Source organism: Adelges cooleyi, unplaced genomic scaffold, assembly GCF_023614345.1.
Source record: "Adelges cooleyi isolate 19-005CV unplaced genomic scaffold, UGA_ACOO_1.1 ACOO_flye_CR_arks_rails_tigmint_CR_PRNA_23, whole genome shotgun sequence".
Lineage (NCBI taxonomy): Eukaryota > Metazoa > Arthropoda > Insecta > Hemiptera > Adelgidae > Adelges > Adelges cooleyi.
Genome location: NW_026095893.1, coordinates 4,141,593 through 4,155,950, shown reverse-complemented (window position 1 = coordinate 4,155,950; position 14,358 = coordinate 4,141,593). Strand labels below are relative to the sequence as shown.

The following is a 14,358-nucleotide window of genomic DNA, read 5'->3' as shown; positions in this document are numbered from 1 at the left end:
ATACGTACCATATCATAATAGTATCGATAGATTTCTGGAATGTTAACAAACATTAAAAATATCATTCTGTGTACACATATAATAATAGTAAATAAAATGCGCCAATAAGGACATATAAGAATTCCTAGAAAAAATCGAAAATTATTATTAGAACAAAGGAATGAACATTTCAATGTAATAAAAAACAAATATTATATAACTGCAATGATTGTAAAAAATTTTTTAAATATTTTTATAATCCTAAATAGCTGGGAAATTACATAAAAAATGAACTGATAATTAAAAGTGCCTTATTTAAGCGTTCTTCACACCTTTTTATCTTATCACCCAGGCCTAGTTTAGACATTTTGAACCATAAGAAAAAATACTCTTGGGAGAGCCTCTTGCAACCTTCCTATAAATTAAATAAATACCAATGATAATAAATAATTTTTTTTTCCCGAAAAATATTTAAAATGTTTAATTTATATCATCACAGCTGACCTATAAAAGTACATGCCACATTTCTAATTACAAGTTGCGACTATTGTTTGTTTTTTATTATTTGCAAATATATTTATTTTTTTAGTTACGAAATAAAATAGTTAGCTCTATTATTCTCATAGACCATAGTTATAGTGTATTATATATGTTACAATATGTTATAGTGATAATATGTTGTAGAACATATTGTCATGACAAAATAATAACATTTCTACGAATCGGAATGTTGTTGTTTACATTTTCGCTTGATGAATTACAAAAATAGGAAATAATTATGCAAATTTCTCCAAACTTGGGTTTTGAACGTTGTTTACATGGTATTGTGCTAATCAACAGACCGATTTACCTATAATGTGTAGGTACACAATGTACACTGTACTTGTTTTTTTTTATAAAACATGCTGTCATACAGTGCTCATATATATATGTTTAATGTTACAGTACGTTTACTTGTATGAAAATAATCCGTTGTACTTAAAAAAACTCTCTTGTCTGTTTAATTTAATTTTAAATGTATTTATAAGATCAGTCTGATTAGCTACAATTTTAGATGTAGCCTGTATTAAGACAGGCTTTATAAGAATCATCAATTGATGTGTTTACTTTTGAAATTGGGCCAAAATGCTAAAAAAAAATATATATAAGTTTGTTTTGGTAATTGTACTTTATAGACTACAAATTACAGTAGTCGGGATAAAACAAAAGGCAAATTGTTATAGTTTAGTCGTGTGCCTTGGGCACATATCAGTCTTCTGTTCTTGACTAGTATTAAATGATAATAATATGCTGTTATATTTCTATTTCCATTTTTTTTTTTTGAAATAACATTTCATTAAACGGTTAAAACGAATAACGTGCAATGAGTTATGGACTTGATAAAATTAATCATTATCGAACTAGAAGCTACGCGTTGGATGGCAATTTCACCTGACTCAATATAATTCCAATATTATACATGTATGGGAGGAGCTTGTAATGCAATTGTTCTAAACTTGAATTCAGAAGATATTAAAAATTGCACTCATGCATACCATTGTAATTATCTATTTATTGTGGTCATGATAAAATATTAATGATTATTATTATTTTCTTGTTATTCGCATTGATTTCATTACACGTGACCTATTAATTTACATAATAAGCTAATATGAAGACAAAAACACTAATGACGCTATTCGTTTTGATACCGTTGCTCGAACAAGTAAGTACTGTTTTTGTCTTTCCATAAATCGTGTGTTAATTGATATTTTTGATCACATTAACCCCTACAGGCTTGGTCCGGAAGACCAACAGATCCCAAAATTCATTTGGCCGCAGCTCTAAACAGAATCAATCACGACTTACTGAAAGTCGGTCATCATGTGGTCACCAGCGCGGCCAAAATTCTTACATCCAAGGAAGTACAACAAGTAATGTAATGCGTTTGTGTTATTTTATTTTAGGTACGAGTAATAACCTCATCGAATTCAGTATATAATTTTAGGATTTGCCTATTTACTATATTAATATGTTTTTATGATTGCCCTATTAAAGTAATCATAAAGTAATGACCCATATACGTAACGATCCCCAAAAACCTCAATCACTCCTCTTTTTTAGTTACATTCCAAAAAAAAATCAACTCACTTATTGTCATTTATTGTTATTTCAAAAATCATTCAATAAAATTTTGCATAAGCAATTTTGTACTCGGATATTTATTGAATTGCTATTTTATAGTAAACCGTTTAATCTAAAATTTGTTTCAGATAATTAAGAAAACCAACATACTGCTAGTCAACGTACTCAAGAGTTTGAGCACACATACGAAGCAACATTTAAGACAAAAATCTGTTGTTTTACTACGAACGTTTTCAAAACTTCACGAACTTGGTTTGCACGATGTTCGGAAAGGATTGCATATTGCAAAAGGAAAATGGACAAAAGACTCTTCGAACAGATTAATTGTGACTAACATTAACACTCTTTCGGATGTACTTAAAGTGAGTAATAAACAAACATTTTGTTTATTTATCATAACAAGTGCTAGATAGTGTCAATAGTGGGCATCTTTTTCTTTTTTTTTTAACAGGATTTAACAGACGTCATTCAACCGTTGAATAGAGGAATACAAGGAAATAACAAAAATATTAACTATGTTTTTAAACCTTATCAAAATCCTAAAAAAAAATTATCTTCTTTAATGGGTTATACTTAACAACGATGTAACACCAAGAAAACCTTTTAAGAACATCGTACAACGTGTAAGCTTGTTTTGTTCAATACTTTTTTTATATAATACAAGTAAAGTTTCAACTCGATTATTAAAACGACAATTTACAATATTCTTTGCAATCATATGTTCTCCTGTAAATACAGTTTTTTTTTAATATTATCCACACTATATCCAAGTTGATTAGAATGTAAACCATATATTTTTTTAAATCTACAATTGTCAATATTTTCATACAATGAATTGCATGAGTCCTAGATAGCATTAATGTTGTTTTATAAAACAAGTTTATGACCTCTAGTCTCTAGCTACGATAATAAAGGGTACACGAGAAAATTAGTGTTTTTCAAGTTCCTCGACAGTAAAAATAAAACATGTATTATGTTTAAAAATCCGAGGAAAACGTAAACAGTTATAAGTAGTAGAATTATAATTTACTTATCACGCTTTTGATGAAACCGTTCGTGACATCGTAGATCCTTCCGATGGTTAATCAACAAAGTTCTTACTAGACAACAATGATAACACGTATTCGTTTAAATAGTTACACAACTTTATTGTACTTCAAGTAAGTAAGTAAGTACACGCTGAACATTCTTTTTGTAGTTTTGAACGATGCTCGCAGACGGCCGTTGGTATACGAATAATACAAAATAACGTAAATACTGGTTAATGACAATTTTCTTGCGCGAATAGTTGAGATCCGATTTTTCTTTCTGAAAAGTTGTTTGGACAGATTCACTATACACGGCGTTGGCATTTGCGCGTCTATGGTGGATACGACAAACTTGATGAATGCACTGCGAAATTAATCTTCATCGACTTAGAGGCCGGCCCGCCAGAAGACTTTCTAAAAGTTGACGAAGGCGTACCGCCGAAGACGAGACGGCGGCTTTTTCCACCACATAAGAAGCGGTAATTAAAAGTTATTTTCATACTGCGGATGATTCTATTAAATGATAACGACGAAAGACCGAAAACGCGGAATGTCTTATGGCGAACTCCTTTCCTTTTTTTGACAAAAGACCTTTTGTCGATCTCCGACGAACGGCGGCGACCCGATTAAATAAAACCCAAAAGCCTCATCGTCATTATTATTATTGCGCTTAAGATGCGCACAAGTGGAATTCATCATAATATTCCGGCTTCGGCACAAGTCCCTAGAGATTGTACGTCAAAGAGCCACCATAAGAGGGCAATGGGAATTCGTTTTCAAAAAGTTTCGAGACGGTGGTATTCATTAGCGGAATATTTTAATTGGAAGGGGACCCGGGCAAAATACCCGACCCGAGTACAAAAATACAAGAGGTTGTCCGGATTTTCTATGGATCAAAACGCAGACCACATATTTTTACCATAAGCCAAAATATACCGTCGCACGTCTACTTATGTTTTGCATTTCGCTACTTTGTATTTTTTTCTCGAGATACATCATGCCGTAATGTATATACTATTACGTTTATTTATTTTGCATAAATCGATAGGACCGCTGAGCCGTACACAATAAACTCGACAACTGCCGTCTCTTTCTCTCTCTCTTTTTATATATTAACATATTATACATGCCATCTAAAGATATTCAACACTTGAAATGCGCTTTTCAACGCTATGTAATACGACAAATTCGTTGGTGCGAAAGAAAACCTTCTTGCACCCTCTTCGTGCGCGCCAGCCTTTTTATAATAATCTGAGAAAATGCTGAATACATACACGACACGGTATTGGATAAACGTACAATACGCGTCCGTGCAACGTCTGTTGTACCTAAAGTCGGCCAATAAAGTACTTGGACAATAAGTGCGATAAATGCGTTTGTCACTTAAAAAAAAGAAAGTTGAGAACATTTTACACAAAATGTGCAAATTTAAAATTTGGTTTTCATTAATCTATAACAACTGTGAATATGTGTGTAAGTCGATTTCAGTGATTTTACGGGGGAGCGATTTTAAACTGACCAGCTGCCATAAATCTGCATGTAATAATCAGGAACTCGCATCTCTCTCAAGGTTTTCTTGTTGGTCCAACGAGTTGGACATTCATTTAAAGTGTGCTAGGCGCTTCGGATTACATCCTAGCGTACTTAGTCAATTTTTACCGAAATTCTACTTACACTCTTATTTACAGTTGTTACAGATATATGCTTAGAAAAAACAAATAAAAGAACTCATAGAAAAGTCGAAAAAACGGAAAATTATCTTATTTTTATACACAACTATTTCAACTATTTCTGTTACTATGGTACTTTGTTCCCGTTTTTTAGCTTTTCTAAGAATTTTCAAGCATGCGGTGTAAGTTTCAAAAAGTTTCACGGTGGGGTGCTCCAAAAGTACATTCGTATTTGGCGTTTTTGCCAATCTATATATATATAAAGTAGTTTTCATAATTCCGGTAGCCGTTCTAACGCTGTTTTATTTGGATAGCTTACATACATTCATTAGACCAACTCAAAAATATTAATGTGATTTAGAAGATAAAATTCTGGAGAGAATATCAAACGAACTTGTGCGATGCAGTTAATTCTGGCGGAAGTCAGACATTTTACAAACCAATTTGTTCACTAGACCTTTTCTGGACTAAGTGTACAAATGGATTATCATAATAAACAACGGTTACGTTTGTTATACGGATTTCATTAAAATGTTCTCAGTCATGTTTGGATATTTAAATGCATTTATCTGTGAATACACATAAGGAATGGAAACGTCTAATAACGTAGTCTACCGTCCTCGGTACTACGGCAAAAAATTGAAATTTTCCTCATAAATAATTAGCTAAACAAAGTAGTTTTTTTTTCAATTTTGTATAATTTACATTATGTCCGTTGACCAATAACAGTAATAAAATATGTAGTTTAACAAGTCAAGTAACATGACACACATGGTATTTAGAAAAAAATAAAATATAAATATAATTTCATCGATATAGTATTTGTATTTTTTGACAAGTGGCAACTATTGATTAATAATACAATCAATGCCCGAATATTTGCACTGACAACTGCAGTCGTACTTAATCTACTTCTTACTAAATTGTCAAATTGTTTCAAATCGTCTTTTTTTTAAAAATATATCTATAACAATGATTCAAAATATATGCACCTTATAACGTTTAAATAAATTCATTTATTTCATATATTATTTAATCTTATACATAAACAAAAATGTCTCATATTATATAATATATGTGTATTATATTCCTTTACCTTATTTAAACCTAGTGAACCCATTGGAAATAACAGATAATGTTAAAACTAAAAATACTAAAACCTTGCAAAAAAAAACTTTAAATAGTTTCGTTTCATTTATACATATCAACTACTGTAGAATGTAGATATTTGTATAAGATATTTTCATAGAAAGTTTAAAAGTTTTTAAAATAAGGCTGATTAAAATGTTAAAAGTACACAATACAAATAAAAGTACAATAAATGTGTTTTAGGTACCATCTATTTCCCAAGGTCTTACTAAATCCATGACAGCGACATTACAACCTTTTATTTGTTTCCGATCGTTAGTGAAGTACCACTTAAACTTGTACTTTCCATAAAAAAAAATTTTTGGCAAATTGGATTTTTCAAAATTTTTTGTATCATATTGGATTTTGTAAACGCCCTAAAAACATACGAAGTTACATTATTGATGCTGAAATCATTTATATTTTTTGTACAGATAAAATGAATTTTATAACTATAGGTACAAAATATATTCATTACCGAATACCATAACTAGAAAATTAAAAGCGAGCCGTGCCAAATTTTGTTGACACAATTTTTAGGGAATGTATTATTGCTGAGGAAATATGGTTTTTACAATGATGTGTTTTCATTGTTCATAAAGTTACGTTATTGTGACAAAAATGTAAAAAGTCAACCGCTTCCCCACCAAGATCATGAAAAAAAAATATATAGGAATTATTATAGCCAAATGATGAAATCACTTTAAAAAAAAACGCTTCAATGTAAATACTCAGACGACAAATCCTAATCGTGTCCACTATAGTCTATAATACTAAAAATACAATTTCAAGCACATAATTGCCTTTCCTATAACTATTATCGGTATTTGTGCCATCTAAATATAAATATATATAAATATTCGCATCGAAGCGTTTTTTTTTTTAGAGTGATTTCATTATTCGGCTATAATAATTCCTACAGTCCTGTAATTACATCGACCTCATTATGTTCCATCCTCACTATGCTCCGATTACACTGTATAGGACTTTCTAACAGCTTATTGTTTAATTTCCAAAAAAAGTAAAAACTATCATATTTTATATTTTACCCAAAAAATATATCAATGTTAAATACTGCGAAAAATCACAGAACAAACATTTTTCAAGGCAATATTATTATGTAAGACCAATGAAAATATTAATAAGGATAAACACACAAACCAAAAATCCAAGCATGGTATATACCTAATCCAGCAGTAGGTATATCAATTATAAACCCATCAGTATATCAGCATTAATAACAAAGTATAAACAAATTATGTATATTTTGATCTTAGTACAGTAAGAATGATGTGAATACTGGATCGGAATAGTCAATTTATGGCCATTATTTTCCAAGAAAACATTTCGGTGTATATCTGTGGACAGATCTACCTAATTATAAAACCTCATGAAATGTTGTTTTGGCATAAGCGCATAAATTAAAGAAACGCAGAAGGGAGAAAATAATGTAGCTGCTTAAATACACAAATTTCTAAAAATTAAAAAAAAAAACAGGATAATGTACCCATTTTATAAAAAAAAAAATCATTCACCCTTAAAATTGGGAAAAAATGTAGCAAATTTTTCATCTTTCCTTTTTTCTATCTATAAACTTGTGAGAAATTGTTGGATCGATTCGACATTCTTAGGTAATATTAACTAGACATTTTCTTTCCAAAGTTAAACATTTTCAAACCTTAAATCGTAAAATTATGGCTAAAAAATAGAAGAAAAAACCTTACTCCCCACGTTCCAGTAGGTACAATCTACAAAAACAAATTAAAAACAACGAATTTCATCTCAATAATTTTACCTTTTCAGCTAAGCGTCGAAGCTAAAGAAGAAGTGTAATCTTGTTGTTTTCGAATGGGGGGGGGACAATATTCCAAAAACTTAAACTTGATTTATAAATATCTAAGTGAGAATGAATTATTGGGAAATCCAAATAATGATAAATAAAATAACAGTCTATGTTATTCGAGATCAAATAATATGTATGCTACATCATTTTTTTATTTATTAGAATCGAATATATTGTTAGCATAGTTATATTTTTGTTCGAATATTTTAGGTAAAGATAATTTGTTTATTTTGTATTCGAAAAAATTATATTTATCCATTTGATTTGTTATAATAAAATGGGATTCAAAATTACTTGAAATAGTTATTAAAAGTTACATAACCAAGCTGATAGCTGTACATTATTCTATTTGACTTAATTAACTTTAATGTAGACATTATTAATAGGTTAACTTATACCTTCTCAATAGGGCATTTCATTTTATCAGTATTAAAAAAAACGTTAGCAGTATCTCCTAAAAGATGTAAAGCAGTCTTGCATCCTTTCTTTGTAGAATATACATAAGCATTATCTTTCCATCCGCCAATTTTATCCATTATTGCCATATTCACGTTAAACTATAATTAATAAATAAAATGTTTATAAATAATATTATTATATCGATTATACCATTTCCATTTAAATTAGGTACATTGATACCAATTTAAACACTTACGTCTAGATCATCAGTGATTGGTTCTAACAATGTTATATTGCCCACATATGCTGTTGTACGTGATGACATTTTACTTAAATGTATATTAGCATTAATTGTCTCATTGGTACTTGTTGGGTTGCATCTATATACAGCTCTAAAGATTAGTTTATACTCACCCTGAAATAATACATACTCCGTTTAGATAATTTGTTTAACTAATGCATAAAGTATAATACGAAAATCGGTATTTTCTAGTAATAATATTGCATGAGTAGTATTTTTAATTGCAATAGTAAATTATATATTTTGTATTTGTACGCCGGTAATTGTAATTTCGTTACAAGCATGATGAAAGCACAAGGTAATTTGAACAAACCCATATGTTTTTTTTATGTTTTTATGAACTACTATGATCATTAGCTAGGGCAAATAGTACTATTAAAAAAATGTTATATACTTTCATTGAGTATACATTGTATATACAATATATTATACTCAATGATACGTTTTTAAAATAGACTAAATTATTTATTTTACTAAATACGTACTGAAGGAAGATTAGGACGAAGCAATGGTTTTAAATTTAGATCACCATAAGAAAACGCCATTAACATTGTACAAATAAAAAACAGTATGACCATTGTCATCAAGTTATATCGATAACGTTGAAAAAACATCAATATTAATAGTAATTACAGAATATATTTAAGTGTAACAAACGCATTACGACTGAATAACATGTATTTTTTGTATAAAATGAAAAATATAATTTAACATGCATCACGAAGCATCATGCGGAAATGTGAAAAACCAACAATAAAATATTATGACTATTTTAATAATACGCACTGGCGATTTCCTTTTTTGTTATCAATTTATCTTTAAATCAATAAAAAATAGAACTATAATAAACCTACTATAAAACGTTGTTTATTTCAAATTGAAAATAGTATATGACAAATTAATTGACAAAATTATCATTTTTAATATAAAGTAGTGTCTACGTTTTGGTCTCAAATACAAACTCATTACTAGATTAGTATATAAGTACAATCCTCGAAATTTAAATGAGACGATTCAATTTGAACTTTAACAAGATTGCACAGCGTAAAACTACACATGTAGAAATATAACGTTATTAGAACCAATGAGTATATATTGTACAATTTATACTCAATGTTAGAACTGATCACTGATGATTTAGATGTGAATACCGTACAAAGTCGAATAACCTTTTATACAAAAAATAAGGGCGTATAAAGATCCAATGTAACCGATGTCTTTGTTATTATGGTTGAACATAAATATGCCTGTAATAGATAAAGTTGGAGGATGAAGAGATAACGCTTATTCGTGTACTTATTCATCATAAACGGCGTGCGCTGTATTGCATTTAAGCTTAAAATTAACTTACACCCGTTTTTATTGATAAATGTCAAATAGAAAACTTGTTAAGTTCTTGGAATATAAAAAAAACCACCATTATATTGAACAAGATATTATAGGCGCAGTTAGACTTAGATTTTAAGGGGTGCTAAAATTATGTATACCTGACTTAACATATTTCTTATCTTCAAACCATTAGATATAAAATAACAATATATTTGAAAAAAAAATATTTGAAATAAAAAATGTAATTAAAATTGTTTGCGTACAAATTAAGGTTTTAAATTTTGGGGGTGCTAAAGTCCCCCTAGCACTTCCCTAGTTGCGCCTATGCAAGCGATGTGTTTATGTAAAATTTTGCAATAAAAACATAGGGCTCGGATAAATTTGAAGTAAAAATGTATATTTTGGGTGGGTACTCTAAATAAAAAAAAAATCTTATTTTAAAATTAAATGCTTTCAAGTATTGTTAATAACAAATTTACAATATAAACATTTTACGCATTAAAAAAAAACATTTTTTACTGTTATTTTCTTTGGGAAAAAATATATTCAATTTGCTAGAGAGTAAAATGTAAATAATTCCCGGAATTTTATCCGCATACTCGATAAAAATTATTAAGTAATTTTGCCTTTTTTAAAAAGTTATCTGATAATGGAAATGACACCATAATAATATGCATTATTGTGATGAAACGATGACCAATTAAATTTATATTGTGTGTATCTACTGTGCGTGTTATACGATTTCTGAAAAACGCGTGTATAACTACGTATAATTTATTTTTAATAAACCTACAGTATATAATGCATTTTTATTTTATACTTTAGAATTAGAATCAACATTGTTAGCAACAGTCTTCTTTTAATTTTTAGCCTTAAAGAATTTGCTTATTAATACTCCCAACGCTTAAAACACCAGTATTGTGTTTTACCAAATTATCCATCAATATTGATAATGATAGGCTTATATATTATTAATATTTTTAGCTTATTATTTGGATTTTCTCTTGGAGATCTAACAATGAAACCGTTGCTTCGACCTAATCTTCCTTCGGTATGTAATCTTATACATGAATATATTTTACGTATGAAGATGCATCGCATAAATTTAACATTTTTATGATCTAGGGATAATATATAACAGAGCTGTTCATTAAGCATAAGACACTCGTTTTCTCTCTAATTGTAATTTTTATTTTTGGAGACACTTTAAACGTTAATTTACAATATTTGGCAATGTTCAAGTTTTTGTATTTTTCCGGATTCTTGTTAACTTTTAACATTTAAATGGTTAAGTGTAAACTAAATATTTTTTTCAAATTAAGAATAATTTGCTGGAGGATAACCAGTTTTGGATAATTATTTTTAATGCTACTTATGTTTAATATTAAGATGGGAGGTGGATGGTGGTAGAATAATGCGCGCAGATATAAATAATACTACACTCCAATATTCCTCCCGTCCTAAATTGCTTTAATAACTTCCAAACTATTTGTTCAAAACTGGTTATCGACCAGTCAGAGTTTTCAGAAAATTATTCTTAATTAAAAAAGTTAGTTAAAGGTGTACGTTACCATTTAAACCTTAAAAGTTTACGTATACCAAAATTAGACACAAGCAGTAAATCCGATCTAACCTAACCGTTCTGGTCATTATGTCTTATACATTTTAAAACATATTATAACTTGGGCTGGTTTGTGCTAACTATTACTGGATGATATAATATTGGGATACATATTGAGTATCATATATATTATTGAAAACTAAAGTGTAATGGTAGACGATTATATTTTATTTTAAGCCGTTGACCTAACTTCGCACGTTGTATAATCACTCAGGGCGAGTATAAGCTTATCTTTAAAGCTGTATATAAATGCGATTTGATGAATATCAATGAGACGATCCAATTAAACATACATCTTAGCCAGAAGTCATCATATGGAACGGAATATGTCGGAAATGTAACGTTATTAGAACCGCTCAACGACGATTTAGATGCGAGTATCATACTCAAGTGGAACTATATCATTTACACATACAATTAGATCATGTAAAGATGCAATTTAACATATGTTTTTGTTCTATTTTATAGGTAAACGTGAATATGGCTGTAATGGATAAAATTGGAGGATGGAAACCTAATGCTTATGTGTACTCATCTAATAAGGCATGCTCGACAGTAAAGCGATTTTACGGAAGAACATTTCACACGTTTTTAGGCATTGAACATGCGGAATGCCCGGTTGCAAAGGTACGGTGTAACCAATATGGGAAAAATATCTTTCAACGTTCGATACTAGCTAAAGACTTTTCAATGACTCTGTTCAGATCTTTCATACGATAACGCTTATTTGGTTTTATTTAGAAATCATTATTATTATATAATTTTGTACAATTTTTTTAGGGTGTTTACAATGTTCGGTATGATACAAAAAATTTTGAGAACACATTTAAGCCGGCGGTTTTTTTCTATGGAAAATATAGATTCAAACAATTTTACACTAACAAACAAAACACCGTAGTTGGTTGTAATATCGCGGCTGTGGATGTAGTAAGACCTTGGGATACCGAAGGCAATTATTAAAAATAATTATTTTATATGGAAGTAAATGAGGACACAAATATATTGTACTGCATACTTTTATTTTAGCACTTTCAATGTGAAATACATACAATATAATATAGTTAATTATACTATACCGGGTGATTCTTTTAATATCCTGTAATAGTTAACTCGTAAAATAATTGCAATTTTTTAGTTATTCTTTTCGAAAACATTTTTGTAATTTGTTTATGTGATATTACATCAATATGTTTCAACAAAAACCTTTAAATATGGCACATAATACGGAAACACTCTAATGTAATCTAAGTAATGTATATCGTCACCAACAAATAAAAGCTGTGTACAATGTACATATTAAAATAGTAATGTAAAAATACTTTTGTTATGGTACAGCGGCCGACAGCTGAATTAGTGGTGGGGATTCCCCCGATCCTTTACTGACCACTTTATCACCAACGTCACACTGCCCGCTGCACGTGGTCATAAGACATAATATAAAATAATTTTTTAACCGAAACAAGTATCTCGAGACCTCGAAAATGCTGTACCTACGATTTTTCTTGTAAATAAGAAAGTATTTTATCTATGCACATTATTCAACCACTCTCCACCTTCCGTCCTAAATTTTAAACATTAATAACTTTTAAATACAACTATTTGTTCAAAACTGGTTAAGGACCAATCAAAATTTTCAGCAAACTATTCTAAATTTAAAAAAATTATATTTTATTAAACTGCATTATGTTAGATAGTACGTTTATGATAATTAATAAAACTGTTTTAAAAATAAAAATAATCTACCGCCTTTATAAAGTATGATTTAAGTTTTATACGTAACTTTTAAATGTTTGATCATACATCATCCACAAACAATTAAATTCGTTAAGATTAAAATTTAGTATTGTAATATGGCGGTAATTTTTTTTTGTGTATTAACAAGAAACTTTTTTTTAAATACATATGTATATAATGTACTTGCTTCGGCGGCAGTACACAAAACACTTAACACTATATGTCACTGTAAACAAACATAAGAAATATATAATATAAAAAAATATGTATAAAATTTGGTACGCAACTTTGGTATGTAAAACTGATACTTAGGGCACCTACAATTAATGACTTTTTGTTTTTATCCTCTAAACAAATTATCGTTTAAACTTAAAACTGGTTAACTGGACAGAGTGACTCTTTCGGGTTTATCTTATTTTGTAGGCATGCTTAATTTTGAATAAAATTAAAATAAAAATCATACTTAAGATAGGTATAATATTACCTTTTAAACATTTAACATATTAAAAAGTCAAGAAGTTCTATCTCATTTTATTAAAGCAGAGATATTCAACTCGTTTTTTTTACTTGCGTCAAATATGATGATGCACCTAAGAGCATTTTCTTATCACATCTACGTTGTACTTGGGTTGTCGAACACAACGCGTTATTTAAAAGTAAAAAAAAACTTTTTTCTACTCCTCTGAAAGCAAACTCTTACAATTGAAAAGAATACCTTATTGAGTTGAATCGAAGTACTACCTGGAAGCGTTGTATCTTTAGTCGACTTGTCGATTATTTGACTCTTGTATTCCTAAAACGTAGAGAAAATACGGCAACTCCATTAACCATGGTAAAGTTCATTAAAAGATATAAATCTAAACTTTGCTGTATAAAGTTTTGTACGCTCTGTAATTGAATATGTTTAGTTCAAACAACACGGCAAATTTCGTTCTATCATAAAAGAATAACTTTGCAGTAATTTTTTTTAACACAATCCAAGACATGTTAAAATCGTTTTAATTTCAGTTTGGATATAATGTTCTTGTTAAAAAATAATTACGATTAAAAATATGAAAAAGTATGTTAAAAGTGTCTAAAAAAGTTTTGCAAAACTACTTTAGTTAAAAAAAAGTATATTATACGATTTATAAAAAAGTTAAAATTGCTAGAACTTGTAGTGGTACTTTTTTAGAAAAGCCCAAACCCAAAATATAAGTCTC

General features: G+C 29.1%; 3 protein-coding genes across 3 annotated transcripts; 2 read left to right on the top strand and 1 right to left on the bottom strand.

Moving 5' to 3' along the window:
• The first annotated feature begins 1,544 nt into the window (after positions 1-1,544).
• LOC126836257 (uncharacterized) lies at positions 1,545-2,907 on the top strand. The gene is made up of 4 exons (XM_050569499.1): positions 1,545-1,684; positions 1,755-1,892; positions 2,232-2,465; positions 2,555-2,907. The coding sequence occupies exons 1-4, from the start codon at positions 1,631-1,633 to the stop codon at positions 2,678-2,680; spliced, it is 552 nt and encodes a 183-aa protein (XP_050425456.1). The 5' UTR covers positions 1,545-1,630; the 3' UTR covers positions 2,681-2,907.
• A 3,222-nt stretch (positions 2,908-6,129) lies between these two features.
• LOC126835854 (uncharacterized) lies at positions 6,130-9,059 on the bottom strand. Its single transcript, XM_050568702.1, has 4 exons — positions 8,958-9,059; positions 8,428-8,586; positions 8,171-8,329; positions 6,130-6,306 (listed from the first exon to the last, which is right to left on the bottom strand). The coding sequence occupies exons 1-4, from the start codon at positions 9,054-9,056 to the stop codon at positions 6,130-6,132; spliced, it is 594 nt and encodes a 197-aa protein (XP_050424659.1). The 5' UTR covers positions 9,057-9,059.
• Positions 9,060-10,781: 1,722 nt separating this feature from the next.
• LOC126835853 (uncharacterized) lies at positions 10,782-12,382 on the top strand. Its single transcript, XM_050568701.1, has 4 exons — positions 10,782-10,852; positions 11,637-11,795; positions 11,891-12,049; positions 12,203-12,382. Exons 1-4 carry the CDS (start codon positions 10,820-10,822, stop codon positions 12,380-12,382), a joined length of 531 nt encoding a protein of 176 aa, XP_050424658.1. The 5' UTR covers positions 10,782-10,819.
• Positions 12,383-14,358: the final 1,976 nt, after the last annotated feature.

What these genes read in the sequence shown, in the direction of transcription:
- LOC126836257 (XM_050569499.1), top strand. Translation starts at nt 1,631, where the DNA reads ATGAAGACAAAAACACTAATGACGCTATTCGTTTTGATACCGTTGCTC. An exon ending in CATCCAAGGAAGTACAACAA is followed by an intron (nt 1,893 to 2,231) that starts GTAATGTAATGC and finishes AATTTGTTTCAG; the next exon opens with ATAATTAAGAAAACCAACAT. An exon ending in CTCTTTCGGATGTACTTAAA is followed by an intron (nt 2,466 to 2,554) that starts GTGAGTAATAAA and finishes TTTTTTTAACAG; the next exon opens with GATTTAACAGACGTCATTCA.
- LOC126835854 (XM_050568702.1), bottom strand. Translation starts at nt 9,056, where the DNA reads ATGACAATGGTCATACTGTTTTTTATTTGTACAATGTTAATGGCGTTT. An exon ending in TTCGTCCTAATCTTCCTTCA is followed by an intron (nt 8,587 to 8,957) that starts GTACGTATTTAG and finishes GTATTATTTCAG; the next exon opens with GGTGAGTATAAACTAATCTT. An exon ending in CAATCACTGATGATCTAGAC is followed by an intron (nt 8,330 to 8,427) that starts GTAAGTGTTTAA and finishes TATTAATTATAG; the next exon opens with TTTAACGTGAATATGGCAAT.
- LOC126835853 (XM_050568701.1), top strand. Translation starts at nt 10,820, where the DNA reads ATGAAACCGTTGCTTCGACCTAATCTTCCTTCG. An exon ending in TTCGACCTAATCTTCCTTCG is followed by an intron (nt 10,853 to 11,636) that starts GTATGTAATCTT and finishes ATAATCACTCAG; the next exon opens with GGCGAGTATAAGCTTATCTT. An exon ending in CGCTCAACGACGATTTAGAT is followed by an intron (nt 11,796 to 11,890) that starts GCGAGTATCATA and finishes TCTATTTTATAG; the next exon opens with GTAAACGTGAATATGGCTGT.